Genomic DNA, 15,000 nt, shown 5'->3' on the forward strand with positions numbered 1-15,000 from the left:
TATTTAAAAAATAACAAAACCACACACACACAGTGATGAGGTTGCGGAGCACCAATCAGATTTGAAACATCAATTTATATTTGTTCGTTTAATTTCGATTATTTTCTCTTTATGTGTTTTTTTCTTTCTTTTTTTTTTTTTTGTTTTTTTTTGGAGGGGGCGGGGGGGTTTGTGTTTTATTTTTATTTTTTTGTTATTTTGTTTTATTTTTTTGCGGAAGCGGAAACCAATCAAAGGCCAGCATTATTAACAGCCTCCCAAACTGGAGCGGCGCGTGAAACGAGCTTAAGCCCGCAGCGTTAATGAGCGAGCACGCGCGCACACTCATCAATCGATCGGCTTCCACTACAGCTCACGCGCCCTCATGTATTTTAAAAAAATAAAATAAAAAGAAATAAAATAAAACATCATTAAATGTGTTCGTTCACACTTTTTTAATTTTTTAAACTATCGTATTTTTACATCGTCCTCATTCCCCCCCCCCCCTTTTCAACAACACGCACGCGCAACAGCACACTCGTGCACGTCGTGCTTCACCTTCATCAGAGCGTCAAAAACCTCTGGAAGACAAAGCACCGCGGAGGATTCTGCGGCTGAATAATTCACAAACACACGCGCACACACACGCACACACACACGAGCGCACGCTGAAACACCTCCACAGAGTGGTTGCGCAATGCAACAGCGGAGAAAACGCAGCTCGCTGCCAGGAATTAGACGGAGCCCCGGCGGTCGGCGGCTTTTTCTGCGTGTGTGGAGCCCGTTTGATCGCACCGCGCGCACACACGCACGCACACACACACGGGCCACACGTGTTCTCCTTATTTTATTTTGTCATTTTTGTCATTTTTGTCATTTTAAAAGCAAAACAAAATGAAAAAAAAAAAAAACAATCGTTCGATTTCCGCCGCGTGAATCCACTTGCAGACGTAAATGGCGGATTAAAAAAAAATAAAAAAAAATATTGAAGAACCAGAACCCGAACCAGACCCAAACTGCTGTGAATCTTCCCCGGACTCACCGCCTCCATGCATCTCCTCGCGGCGCCACGGCCACGCACACTGCGGTGCTGTGCGGCGTGGCGGTCACAACCACAAACTAAGATCGTTTTTTTTTTCATTTTAATTTTTATATATTTTTTTTTACTTTAAATTGTTAAGAATAAACGAAAGATTAAAAAAAAAACGTTGGAAACGCCGCCGAACTGAGGTGCTGTGGAATAACTCGTTTGCCAGCTTTGAGTCGGTTGGTGGAGGGGGGGGGGCATTCCCCTGATCAGCGCGTGCACATACACACACACACACACCTCCGTAATTGGAAAAGTCACATTTAAAACTGAAAAATTTTCCCGTTTTAAAAAACAAAACAAAAAAACCCTTCAGATCAATGGGATTATTTCATTCATTGGAGCAGCGTGGAACCGGAAGTGGGGGTCCTGAGGATGAGAGAGGGGGCTGGGGGGGGTCCTCACCTGTGTGCAGCGCGGCAAAGAGCGCGAGGCATCTGGAGGAGCAGCTGACTCCCATCCTCGATGCTCCTCAGTCCGGGGGGCGGGGGGTGGAGGGAGGTGAAGGAGGGGGGCTACATCCGGTACTGCTCCTGCTGCTCCTGCTCGGACTCCTTCTTTTTCTTCTTCTTCTCCTTCTTCTTCTTCTTCTTCTTCTTCCACCTCCTCCTCCTCTGCTACTGCTGCTGCTGCTGCTGCTTCTTCTGTGGTGCCGCGTGTCTCCTCCCTCACTGTCTGACGTCTGGGGGGAGAGAGAGAGAGAGAGAGAGAGAGAGAGAGAGAGAGGAAGCCCCTCCCCCCCTCTCTCTCCTCCTTTCTCTCTAATTATTTATTTCTATATTTATTTTTCATCTCCTTTTATTATTTATCCCGCTCTTTTATTTCTGCATAAACTGGAAAATCATCATCATCAGCAGCAGCAGCAACAGAAGATGATGAAGAAGATGATGATGATCACCCCACAAAGCCTAATTTATTTTAAGCACATTTGTTGCTTTAAAGAATATTTTCAATTCATGTATTTTTTTTTATAATATTGCTCGTCTTTATTGTTTTGAATTTATTCAGCTGGAGAACAATCGAGCGCCCATCGGTGCTGCTCGAGCTGAAAAGGCCTTTTCCCCCCTTCATCCGTGAATTTAGCCTTTCTTGAATTATCAGAAAACCGTAGCGGTGCTAGAAAATAATAATAATTATTATTATAATATTAATAATAAAAAGAAAAATTAAAACGGGTCATTTACAAAAGCTCAGTCTCTCTTCCAGGCGTTAGCGGTGAGATTGTGTTTGTTTAGTTCTCAACCCGAAGCAGCGGCTCAGACTGCAGTTCCAGTGTTCAGCCAGCAGGAGCACCGAGGAGCAGCGCTACAAGCATGACATTAAGGTGTTTTAAACGCTCAAGCAGCGAGTGGGACTCTGACGAAGAGGCTGCAGGATTGTGTTGCAAAAAAAAAATAAAAATTGAGAATTAAAATAAATCATTAAAACGACAGCAATAACTTGCTGCTCTGCGGCCACGAGCCTGAGTGGCGCTGTGGCGCCGCAGGAGGCGCAGAACTCAAGAGGGAGTTTGTCAGGAAGGTTTTTAATAGGGGGAAAAAATTAACTTAAATGCTCTAAAAATACACCAGCATTTCTTAGTGTTAACACGGTTTAAAACACATATTTAGATACAGCAACGCTGTCAACAAGTAACTGTCAGTCATTGTGCCTCATGATAGTACGACCGATATTAATAATATTGCTGTCACCGTCGCAAAAATAATCTTCTTTATCATCTAATCATGACAATTTTGACTAATATTATAGAAAGTGTTGTTATCAGGAATATTTTATATTTCACATTTTTTTCAATACATTAGTGGTGGTGAGAAAAAGAAGTCTATAGTCCAGAAAAATCTATTCTCATTTTTAATTGTATTACTTATTTTAATGTGTTTTTTTTTAAAGAACAGGTTGAGTTTCAAAGGACTCTGAATGATTTAGGGGACCCCCCCCCCCCCCCCCCCCACCTCCACACACACACACACACACAATGACATGTGTGTGTGTGTGTGTGTGTGTCTTTCTGTTGATGTCAGCGGAATCTTGAACTCTCCACATCAACGCTGATGCTTCCCCGAAGAACAGACGGACAGTGTGTGCGTGTGCGTCTGTGTGTGTGTGTGTGTGCGTGCGTGACCTTCACTCTATCCCATTTCGCGGCCCTCGTGAAAGGAGTCTGGTGGTCTGGTGTTTCCTTTTTTTCTTTTTTTCGGCGCCATCTGTTGGTCACTGAGTGAAGTGCAGCCTCGCTCATCAGCGGTCAGTGGTCGATGCAGAGACACAAACACACACCGCACGCACACCGCACACACACACACGGAGGCTTCCGCTCCGTTGGTGGTAGTCCGTTTGTTTGCCTGCATTGCCACCTGCTGGTGTAAATCTGAACAGCAGCGCTTCAGTGCTTTCAGTGTATGCGCGTTGGTGTGTTTGTGTGTACGTTTGTGTGTAACACATTGGTCACGCGAAACTCACGTCTTCACATGGTGAATCTGTCATCCTTCAAACCATCCTGTCGCTTTAAGCATCAAATCCTTTTTGTTTTCTTTTTTTTTACCCTTGACAAATTGTGACCTTTGACCTCTGCTCCCTCAGCCGCATTTGCTGTCTATCAACCATTTAAAACATGATGGTGGTGGTGGCAACTGCGAGGCCGAGTTTAACCATACGTGATGATGAAGCTGAGACGTGCTGTGGGCCTGCAGGAGGTAACAGCAGCAGCAGCAGTAACCGGAGTAGTAAGAGCAGTAGTAACAGCAGCAGTCATAGTAACAGCAGTAGCAGCAGCAGCAGTAACAGCAGCAGTAACCGGAGTAGTAAGAGCAGTAGTAACAGTAGCAGCAGCAGCAGCAGTAACAGCAGCCACAGCAGTAGTAACAGTAGCAGCAGCAGTAGCAACAGCAATAGCAGTAGTAACTGGAGTAGTAAGAGCAGTAGTAACAGTAGCCGCATCAGTAGTAACAGTATCAGCAGCAGTAGCAACAGCAGTAGCAGCAGCAGCAGCAGTAGTAACCGGAGTAGTAACAGCAGTAGTAGCAGCAGCAGCAGCAGCAGCAGCATCAGTAGCAACAGCAATAGCAGTAGTAGCAGCAGCATCAGTAGTAACCGGAGTAGTAACAGTAGCAGCAGCAGTAATAACAGCGGTAGCAGCAGCAGTAACCGCAGCAGCAGCAGCAGCAGTAACAGCAACAGCAGTAGTAGCAGCAGAAGCAGCAGCAATAGTAACAGCAGCAGGAGCAGCAGCAGCAGCAGCAGCAGCAGGGCAGGGTGACCTCCTCCTCCTCTGCTCTCTCTCACTTCCCCCTCCATGTTGACGGAACAGCAGCAGCAGCAGGTCAAAAGGCTCACACTGACCTGCTGGCTGAGGGGGCAAATTGCAAAAAAAAGAAAAAGAAATCAATTGAACGCTTTATTGAAGGCTCTCTCTCGCTCTCTCTCTCTCTCTCTCTCTCTCTCTCCCCCTCTCTCTCTCTCTCTCTCTCTCTCTCTCTCTCTCTATCTCTCTCTCAGACCGGTGTTACGAAGAAAATGAAACTGATCATTTTCGTTCTCTGCAAAGATCAATACCAGAACCATGACATCCATACTTTGGCTCTGTGTCTGTCCAAAATAGTCTGGACTGGAATGAACTGCAATGAACTGGACCGAACTGGTCTGGTCTAAACTGGACTCGACTGGTCTTAACTTGTCTGGTCTAAACTGGACTGGACTGGTCTGAACTGACTTCAACTGGTCTAAACTGGTCTAAACTGGACTGGACTGGTCTGAACTGACTTCAACTGGTCTAAACTGGTCTAAACTGGACTCGACTGGTCTTAACTTGTCCGGTCTAAACTGGACTGAACTGGTCTGGTCTAAACTGGACTGGACTGGTCTGAACTGAACTGACTTCAACTGGTCTGAACTGTTCTGAATTGGACTGATATGGACTAAACTGAACTCGACTGGCCTGAACTGAACTGGAGTGAACAGACCTGAACTTGTCTGAGCTGGACTGAACTCAACTGATCTATAGTGGACTGGACCGGTCTCAACTGGACTGAACCGGTCTAGACTGGCCCTGCTGGCCTCCATCTCTCTGCTTTCCTGTCCGGCGGCGGCTCCACGAACAGGCCGAGCCGCAGAAACAGGAAGTGGATTGCCCTGACCACCTGACCAATCAGCAGTGGTGTGTCAGGGCGACCTCACAGAGGGACTTCCTGCCCGGCAAACGGCCTCATCAGCAAAGGGCGACATTGTTTCCATCAAGATGAAGGCATCAAGGCAGCGCTCCACTCCGCTGCACACTCTCACATCTCAAATCATCTCTTCAGTCTCTGAAAAAAAGAACGAATTGCAAATTTCTTTGTTTTCATGCCACCAAATATTTTTTGTCGATAAACTCCGGGAATTCACATATAAACAATCTGATAAACACATGATGTCACTCACTCCTTCGCACTTCTTCTTTTGCAAATCATCAGTGAGTGTGTGTGTGTGTGTGTGTGTGTGCGCGCGCGCGCGTGTGTGTGCGTGTGTGCGTGTGTGTGTGTGTGTGTGTGTGTGTGTGTGTGTGTGTGTGTGGGCTGAAGGACAAAGAGGAAGTAGAGTGTGTATATAAAGTGGTGCTGAGGATGATCCCACTCATCCTCTGAACTGATCATCAGAGACTGGACACACACCCTGCAGGTGAGCGGTGAGCACACACACACACACACACACACACACACACACACTCCGAGTACGAGTATTTGCATTACTCACTGATACCGACTGAGTACTCGATGAGGCCGCTACACACTCTGGAGTTACTTTGATTTTTTTAATGATGATGTTGTTGTGTTATTTGAACAACATTCCTCAACCTGTTTCTCTTGAACAAGTTTACTGCAGTACAAACACACATTTAACACAATACTGTCATATACATACGAGTACAACTGGTATCGGTGTTGTGGTATTTTACGAGGACGAGTAAAGTACCATCTATCGGTATACACACACACACACACACACACACACACACACACACACACACACACACACACACACACACTCACTCCTGCTGACTGCACTCTCCTCTCTGTGCCTCCAGGGCCCAGTGCTGTCAGATCTTTCCTCTGCTGTTCTTCACTGTGGAACATCTCCCGACCATCATGGCTGACCAACACGCGAGGCTCTTTAGCAGGCGCTTCCAAAATCCGGTACTGGACACGCACCCTCACACCCTCACCTCCCTTTTTCCTCCCGACTCACTCGCCTTTTGTCTGGTTGTTTGTTTCCCACAATGACACGCAGTTGTAGTTTTTGCGTCCCGTCGATCTTTCGTTTGTTTGATCTGATTGCGGCTCGTTTAGACGCATGTCAAAGTGTCGATCTGGAAGACACAAAGAAACTGGATTAAACTGGTCTGAATTATATCTTTGCTAGACTAGTCTTAACTGAACTGGACTGGATTGAACTGGTGTGAACTGGACTAGCTTTGGCTGAAATGAACAGGTCTGGACTTGGCTGGACTGGTCTGAGCTGGACTGAACTGGTCTGGACTGAACTGTTTGTTTATATCTCCCCCAACGATGACACGCAGTTGTACCTCTTGCCCACTAGGTGGCGAAAACCAACCTGATCGAGGTGGACGACTACCCCGAGCCCCTGGAGGGGGCCACGCCCCGGTCGTTTGTGCCCGGCACACTGTGGGTGGAGCACATGGACATGCTGAAGACAGTGAATATGATGGAGCACCGGACCTTGGCCTACAACATCAACAAGCTGGTGGTGCGGCGCGGCCAGCACTTCAGGATCCTGGTGACCTTCAGCCAGGACGTCGCCAGCGACGACGTCCGCCTGGAGTTCCTCATCGGTCAGTGTGAACGCACAGTCAGCAGGAGGCGAAAAGTATTCGCTTTTCTGTCGGTTCTTTTTTGTCAAAGTACAGCTATTTGTCTTTGAGAAAAACAACAAAAACTCAATTAAAAGACACTGTAGATATATGATAGATAGATAGAGAGTATCCTTCCACTGAGGAAGGCTTGTTGAGAGCACAGAGACCTCAAGGCCTCTCTCTCTCCCTCTCTCTTTTCCTCTCTCTCTCTCTGTTACATCCAGGCACTAAAGTGCAATAAACACTCATTTGTCTTTTTTTTTTCACACTAACTTGTTATGTAAATAAGTTGCATACATATTTTATTTTTCTATTTTTTTAATTCACTCTCTTTGCACTCGTTTTAACGTGGGATAAAAAAAAAGGCCTTCTCCTTCTTCTCCTTCTTCTTCTCCTTCTTCTTCTCCTCTTTTCTCTGTGTGTGACCCCTGACTGCTGACCCCTCTGACCCACAGGCTCCAACCCCAACCCAGTGGACGACACCCGGGTGACGGTGTCGTTCGGCTGGCACAGGCCGTCGAAGAGTGGCTGGACGGGGGAGGCGGTGCAGCAGTACGGGTCGCAACTGGAGCTGGCGGTGCGTCCCAGTCCGTGGGCCATCATGGGGAAGTACCGCTGCTACGTGGTGGTCAACACCGGTGGGCACACGGTGCGCAGCAGGCGCAACGACGCCACCGACATCTACGTGCTGTTCAACCCCTGGTGCAAAGGTGGGACGGTGGTGGGGGGGGGGAACTCACTCACGTTTGACCGTCTGAAGAGGAAATATAAGTTGTCCAACCAAACCTTTTTCTGCTATAGTAACAATAATAATGATAATAATGATAATAATAATAATAATAATAATAATAATAATAATAATAATAATAATGATAATAATAATAAGTCTGGCGTCGGGTTGAACTCGGCTCTGAACCAAAGTGAAGCCTTTCTGCCAATGGAATTGTAACACATTTGCAGATTTGTAATTTGTAACAGATGCAAAGTAATGTTTCTGACACTGCATTTGCGTGCATGTGCATGTGTGTGCGTGTGTGTGCGTGTGTGTGTGTGCGTGCGTGCGTGTGTGTGTGTGTGTGTGTGTGTGTGTGTGTGTGCATGTGCGTGTGTGTGTGTGTGTGTGTGTGTGTGCGTGTGCGTGTGCGTGTGTGTGTGTGTGTGTTCAGAGGACGGTGCCTACTACCCCAGAGAGCAGGACCTGCAGGAGTACGTCCTGAATGACTCAGGTATAATCTTTCAAGGCACGGAGAACTCCATTTTGCACCGCAACTGGCTGTACGGACAGGTGAGGGCACACTCCAGTGCATGCTCACATGCGCACTCACGCACAAACACTCACCCCCCCCCCCCCCACACCCCTTTCCACCCCCTCTCTCACGATGCCCCAGTTTGAAAAGGGCATCCTGGACGCCTGCATCTACATCCTGGACGCGGCGCAAATGCCCATTAAGGCCCGCGGGAACCTCACCTGTGTGATCCGCAAGGCCTCGGCCGCGGTGAGGACCACTTCCTGTTTGCACCTTCCCCTGCCTCGTTTTTTAGTTTGTTTTTAACAGGCAAAGTGTTGATCCGGAAGACGGAAAGAGACTGGACTGACCTGGACTGAACAGGTCTGGAGCTCACTGCCCTGCGACACCTTCTGCCCCTCAGCTCAACTCCCAGGATGACAACGGCGTGATGCAGGGGAACTGGAGCGATGACTACTCACAGGGTATCGCTCCAACCAAATGGACGGGCAGCGTAGAAATCCTCAAAAAATACGCCAGCACGGGGAACCCAGTGTCCTTCGCCCAGTGCTGGGTGTTTGCTGGGGTCTTCACCACCTGTAAGCCACGCCCTCAAACACCCAACTGTCTGCCACATTAGATGTTTGAACCTTCTCTGTTTCAGACTCTCCCGAGTTGGCCAGTGAACTACGGTGGCTCTGCACACCCAAACTTCTTCTTCTTCTTCTTCTTCTTCTTCTTCTTCTTCTTCTTCTTCTTCTTCTTCTTCTTCTTCTTCTCTTACTTGCTTACTACCTCTACCTACTGTTTTTGTTCTGCTAGTATACACTTTTAATAATGTATTTATGGGCAGTCTATGAAGCTTTAACCAATATAAAAATCATAAATAAGGCCAAATTTACACACTAGACCTTCAACAAAAAAAAACTGCTGGTGGTTTTTCTCCTGCTGCAGTTCTGCGATGCTTGGGCATTGCGTCCAGAACCATCACCAACTTCAGCTCTGCCCACGATAACACAGGCAACCTGAGGGTGGACCTGCTCTTCCGGGGCAACGTAATTGACAACATCAACACCTTGGACTCCATATGGTCGGTTTGAGTGCTCGCTGCGCCACAGCCCCATTGCAAAACTCATTAGCACACCACGTCCAGCTAAGAGCGGTTCTGTCTGTCTGCTTATCTATCTGCCTGTCTGCCCACCTGTCTGTCTGCTTATCTGTCTGTCCGTCTGTCTGTCTGACTGCCTGCCTGTCTGTCTGTCTGCTTGTCTGTCCGATTGACTTCCCGCCTGTGTGTGTGTGTGTCTGTCTGTCTGCTTGTCTGTCTACATGTCTATCTGTTGGCCTGTCTGTCTGTCCGTGTGCCTGCAGGAACTACCACTGCTGGAACGAGGTGTACATAAAGCGTGTGGACCTGCCTCCTCGATTCTCAGGGTGGCAGGCGGTGGACGCCACGCCGCAGGAGACCAGCGAAGGTGAGCAGCCAAGCCAGCCCACCTTTGCCTGGGCCTGGGCTGCATGTCGACGGGCGCAGCTCCCTGTTTATCATTATTATTATTTTTTGTAGTAGTAGTAGTAGGAGTAGGAGTAGAAGGACTATTATTATTATTATTATGATTATTATTGTTATTATTATTATTATTGTTATTGATATTGTTATTATTTTTATCAACATTATTATCATTTCTTTTTTTTATTACTCCTGGGCAGGACGGTACCGGTGCGGCCCTGCCTCTCTCACCGCCATCAAGACTGGCGAAGTCAGTTACGGCTACGACACCAAGTTCATCATCGCCGAGGTCAGTTAGCATGACGTGCCACAGCCGCCGCCCTCTGCTGGCCAATGAGTGACAAAGCTGTCGTAGCATGAGCCGGCCACGCTCGTGTGCTTTGCACCTGAATAAACCCCAAGTAACCCTGGAGCTAGCTCAGCCCTAGCCTAGCCTAGCCTCGACTAGCATGTTGTTTGCCAAAGCTATGTCATTGTAGCGTCCACCGGAGGCGTCAACCCTGACGACTGTGTGGTCATGTGATGTCCCTCCAGGTGAACAGTGACGTGGTCCACCACAGGTATGAGGACGGAGAGTACACGGTGTTCAAGGTGGACAAGACCCACGTTGGCAAGTTGATCTGCACCAAGGCCGTGGGCTCACATAACCTGATGGACATCACTAACACGTACAAGTACTGCGAAGGTAACACACACACACACACACACACACACACACACATGTACACACAAGCACGCACATGTGCAACAAAAAAAAGAAAAATAACAAAAAGCCAACTGCTGTATTTATTTAAAGTACACATGCGTATTGTTCATTCTAGTTTCAGATTTAAAATGACATCTGTTTTATTATTTGACAGCCGAACTGAACAGTGTTGAAGCCAATAAGCTAAATTGTGTATTATGATGAAAATCAACCGTGTCCACCATGTTTTCACATCACCGACTTCCTGCCTGAACAAGTCAACCTGCCGATACATCTGACACTCGATAGATAGACAGACAGACAGACAGACAGACAGACAGACAGATAGATAGATAGATAGATAGATAGATAGACAGCCCTCTGATCCCAGTCTGCTTGTGACTGCAGGTACGGAGGAGAACCAGAACGCGTTGGACCTCGCAGAGGCCCGTGGCATGATGCGGGACCACACCGTCATCGAAGAGGAGGAACCCCTCAGGGTCAACATCCATGTCAATGAGGTGAGCGCTCCACACGGCCCCCTAGGGGCCACTACATAGCAGGCCAAATCTCATTTTTCCAATGGAGCTTCTCAGGTGACTTTGACCCTGACATAGACCATAGGGGTCAAACTCTGGCCCGCAGGCCAAATTTGGTCTGCAGTTTAACTACATTTGGTCCTCGAGGCAATGCAAAATCACTGATAGAGCTGTTAGCCCGTCGCTATTATCCAGCACATGTACCACTAATACTACAAATCCCAGAATGCTCTGCTCTATCTGGCAGGGGAAATTCAATGTCTTTGTTGGCCTGAGACTTTGTCTAAGTTTTACATTTTGGCTCCAGCAGTGGCATCGCCACTTCCCATTATGCCTCTGTAACGTTACATCATGTGATCAGCACGCGTTGGCCAATCAGAAAGAGCGTTGACACGGATTCTGCAGTACCTCGAGTGGCCACTAGGGGATCACCGCGCCTCCATATTGTCTTATTGTTCTTATCCGAATACATCCATAGTTCCAGTCGCTGCCAACATCTTGCATTCACCACCCCCCGCCTCCGGGGGGGGAGCTCTCCATTCCACCCTCGTTAACACCGCCCCACCCACAGGTGTACCGGGGTCAAAACATCGAGATGATGGTGAACATTCAGAACCTGACCAGGTCGGACAGACAGTTCCATGGTCGCCTGGATGTGGCAACTGAGTACTACACCGGCGTCTCGGACAAACCCTTCTACCACCAGGACATCGACACCGAGGTCAAGGTCAACGAGGGTGAGGAAGCACACACTCCCGCCACCAGCAGGGGGCCAACACCACTCACTTTTATTGTCTGTTGTCTTGTCTTCACACTTTTGAGACCTGTGTGTGTGTGTGTGTGTGTGTGTGTGTGTGTGCAGCCTGGCAGTTCCTCTACATGCTGAATTTCGAGGACTTCCGCCAACACATCTTCGGCGTCCACACCCTGCAGGTGTCCATCATTGGAGAGGTTGACACGCGGCTCGTGACTGAGATCAAGCTGATCGAGCTCAAGCTGCACGCACCCACCGTGGTGGTGAGCACGCACGCGCACACGCACACGCACACGCACACACACACACACACACACACGCTTTCTTCTTCCTCTCCTTCATCTTGTGCTACATTAATGCATTCTGCGTGTGATTTTAAATGATGATTCTTTTTTTTTTTTAGATATTCTGAAAGATTAAATGTTGTATTAATTCATGAATTTATTTATTTTTCGTGTGTGTGTAATAAAATTGTGGTTGTAAATCAAATCTTCTCCTCCTCCTCCTCCTCTTCCTCCTTCTTGTCTTCTTGCTCCTCCTTCTCCTCCTCCTCTTCTTCCTCCTTCTTGTCTTCTTCCTCCTCCCCCTCCTCCTCCTCCTCTTCCTCCTTCTTGTCTTCTTCCTCTTCTTGCTCCTCCTCCTCCTCCTCCTCTTCCTCCTTCTTGTCTTCTTGCTCCTCCTTCTCCTCCTCCTCTTCTTCCTCCTTCTTGTCTTCTTCCTCCTCTTGCTCCTCCTTCTCCTCCTCCTCCTTCTTGTCTTCTTCCTCCTGTGGTAGGTGTCTGGTGACCGCCACATCAATGGACTGGTGACGGTGACGGTGACCTACAAAAACGACTCTGGCGACATTCTGACGGACGTCGACCTGGCCATCTCGGGAACGGACATGGACCACGCCCTCATCATCCACCACGAGTACGGAGTGGTCTGTCTATTGTTCTGCCAGCAGGGGGCAACAATGAGCCCAGCATGACACTCTTTTGTGTGTGTGTGTGTGTGTGTGTGTGTGTGTGTGTGTGTGTGTATCATCCAGTACGGTTGAGATGGAGCAGTCGATCAGCCAGATGATCCAGGTGAGGCCCAGCAAGTTGGGCCACTACACCTTCATCGGCAAGGTCATCCTGCAGAATGTGTACGAGGTGAGGGCCACGCCCACTCCACTCACTCCACTCACATCACTCATTCTGCTCACTCCACTCACGTCACCAACTCCACGTATTGCAATGTCGTAGTTGTATGTCGTTGTCATTTGCAGTAGTTGAATGTCTGTTTTGACAGTAATTACCCTCTTTACTTGAACTTTGTGCAGTTATTTATTGTGTTAATACAGAAGTAGGTCTACATGGCGTTTTCAAAGGAAATAGACACAATATTTTGCTCTGAAATAATACAGTAAAATAGTGATTTCACAATAAATTCTCAATACAGTGTTTCGCTGTGAAATAATGCCGTAAAATATCTCTGCACGCCCGTCCCACAGGCGTCTGGGGCCCAAGAGTTCGACATCGATTCCTGAGGACACCTGTGGCCACGCCCCTCACCCCCCCGCTTTGCACCAATCAATGGATCGTGTGACCTCCCGACTGATTCTTCATTTTTTTTCTTTGAATCTTAATTATCCAAAGAATAAGAATTATTATTATCAACCAAATGATTCAAAATAAATATAAAATAATTATTATTCTAATTAATAATAATTATAATCATTATTCAATTATTGATTCTGATGTTAATGAGAAATGTACTCCAGCTGAGGGGGCTCTGATTGGTCGTCATCTCCCTCCGCGCTGACTAATGCTGACCCCTCCTTGACTAACAATAAAGCATCGTGAAAGACAACTGGGGCTCCCGTTGATTGTGTCCAATACACACACACACACACACACACACCTGAAGCAGTGAGAACAGAGTCGCCATCATCCACCTGGTGTGTGTGTCCCTTCCTTTGCTCGTCACTTCAGAAAATGAGGAAGCTATTTTCTGAAAGTTCCTGTCGCAGTTCCAGAGTGAGGCCGCTTGAGGGCGCTCGCAGACAGACTTTCTCAGCTCCTCTGCCGCTGCTGCTGGAACTGTGCGGTGACGTGCCAGAGTCTCGTTGTTGCTTCCCTCGTCGTCAGCCAGCACACCTGTCCATCAGTACACCTGCCCATCATCCAGTCATCAGGCCTCGCCAGACACTCACACTGGATGCGTTGCACAACTTTCACCCGTTAGCAGCCTCCTGCTAACTGTGCCTACCACGCCTTGTCGCCCCCTTGGTGATGTCAGTAGACGTCCAGACTCGTCGGCTGTTTGTTCTTTGAACGCGTGATGGGACGGACTACAAACATTGCTGACAAACAGGGCTCCACTTCCTGTTTCCCTGACTGGTCCCAGTGGCCCTCGGGTCGAAAAACAGCAGCAGCAGCATCTCCACGGACCTGTTGACGTGGAGTATCACAGTCCACCAGCAGGGGGAGAGTCCAAACTTTGTGTGTGTGTGTGAGAGAGAGAGAGAGAGAGAGAGAGAGAGAGAGAGGAGGGGGTGAGCGAGCAGTCAGGCCTCAGGCTGCAACGCAAACAACTGTTACCTACAAATCATCCCTCACTGCTGGAAACCGGTTTTTCTCCTCCTCCTCCCCACCTCCTCCCCCTCCTCCATCTCCCTCCATCATGACTCCTCCCCCGTCTTCATGGCTGATTCCGAGGCTTTGAAGCATCATGAGGACGGAGGCCAGGAGGAGCGTCCTGACTCCTCAGTCCCAATGTCTCCCCCTCCTCCTCCCTCTATCCCCTCCCCTACTCCTCTCCCTCCCCATCTTCTCTTCCTCTCCCACCTATCCTCCTCCTCCCCCTCCTGCTGTTTCTCCTCCTCCTATCCTCCTACCCCTGTCCTCCTTCTCCTCCTACTACTGTTTCTCCTCCCCCTCCTCCTCCTTCTCCTCCTGCTATCGTCCTCCTCCCCCTCTTCCTCTTCCTTCTCCTCCACCTACTATCCTCCTCCTCCTCCTCCTCCTCCAGGGCACTGGGATGAATGGATGAATCCACCCTTTTGTTCTCCACTGTTAGCTCCTCAGCAACGGCTCCATGGTTTCAGCTCGATAAATAACATCACTGGTCCTACTGGTTTTTCCAGCACTGATGCAGAAACAGATTCAAAGTTTCTTTATTTATTCACTCGTTCTCTCCTTTTTCTTTCTTTTTATCTCCCCTCTTCTCGCTTCAATGCATCACAACTCAGGAAGAACGTATGAACTCGACTGTGAGAGCCGTACGTCAAACCTCTTTTCATTTGGTCGGAGGGAAATACAAAATGACCGGGCGCTTGTTGATGGTCAGGTCTGAAGGTCTGAAGGTGCTGCTGCTCCAACAAGCCAACAAGTCGACGGCCGTCGTAAA

At 48.3% G+C, this 15,000-nt stretch overlaps 2 protein-coding genes and 1 long non-coding RNA gene across 4 annotated transcripts in view; 2 read left to right on the forward strand and 1 right to left on the reverse strand.

Annotated features, from left to right (window-relative positions):
* The window catches only part of nrn1a (neuritin 1a), a 4,716-nt gene extending 2,990 nt beyond the window's left edge, over positions 1-1,726 (reverse strand). Inside the window, exon 1 of the mRNA XM_076049172.1 lies at positions 1,472-1,726. Within this exon, the coding sequence (XP_075905287.1) occupies positions 1,472-1,526 (55 nt within the window). The 5' untranslated portion in view covers positions 1,527-1,726. The remainder of the gene's footprint in view (positions 1-1,471) is intronic.
* Positions 1-15,000, forward strand: part of LOC142903504 (uncharacterized) — a 59,098-nt gene that overhangs the window by 6,692 nt on the left and 37,406 nt on the right. The window lies entirely within an intron of this gene.
* On the forward strand, positions 5,847-13,461 carry LOC142903506 (coagulation factor XIII A chain-like). Its single transcript, XM_076049179.1, has 16 exons — positions 5,847-6,234; positions 6,638-6,890; positions 7,367-7,621; positions 8,078-8,196; positions 8,300-8,407; positions 8,562-8,736; positions 9,092-9,227; positions 9,509-9,612; positions 9,848-9,936; positions 10,182-10,332; positions 10,741-10,853; positions 11,443-11,608; positions 11,734-11,888; positions 12,401-12,537; positions 12,656-12,761; positions 13,103-13,461. The coding sequence occupies exons 1-16, from the start codon at positions 6,187-6,189 to the stop codon at positions 13,136-13,138; spliced, it is 2,151 nt and encodes a 716-aa protein (XP_075905294.1). The 5' UTR covers positions 5,847-6,186; the 3' UTR covers positions 13,139-13,461.

Source organism: Nelusetta ayraudi, unplaced genomic scaffold (genome assembly GCF_046127955.1).
Source record: "Nelusetta ayraudi isolate G7.1 ecotype Tasmania unplaced genomic scaffold, CSIRO-AGI_Nayr_v1 ptg000110l, whole genome shotgun sequence".
Lineage (NCBI taxonomy): Eukaryota > Metazoa > Chordata > Actinopteri > Tetraodontiformes > Monacanthidae > Nelusetta > Nelusetta ayraudi.

Excerpts from the sequence above, each read along its gene's own strand:
- LOC142903506 (XM_076049179.1), top strand. The coding sequence starts at position 6,187 with ATGGCTGACCAACACGCGAGGCTCTTTAGCAGGCGCTTCCAAAATCCG. Across the intron at positions 8,408-8,561 it reads TCCGCAAGGCCTCGGCCGCG|CTCAACTCCCAGGATGACAA; the intron begins GTGAGGACCACT and ends TCTGCCCCTCAG. Across the intron at positions 10,854-11,442 it reads TCAACATCCATGTCAATGAG|GTGTACCGGGGTCAAAACAT; the intron begins GTGAGCGCTCCA and ends CCCCACCCACAG.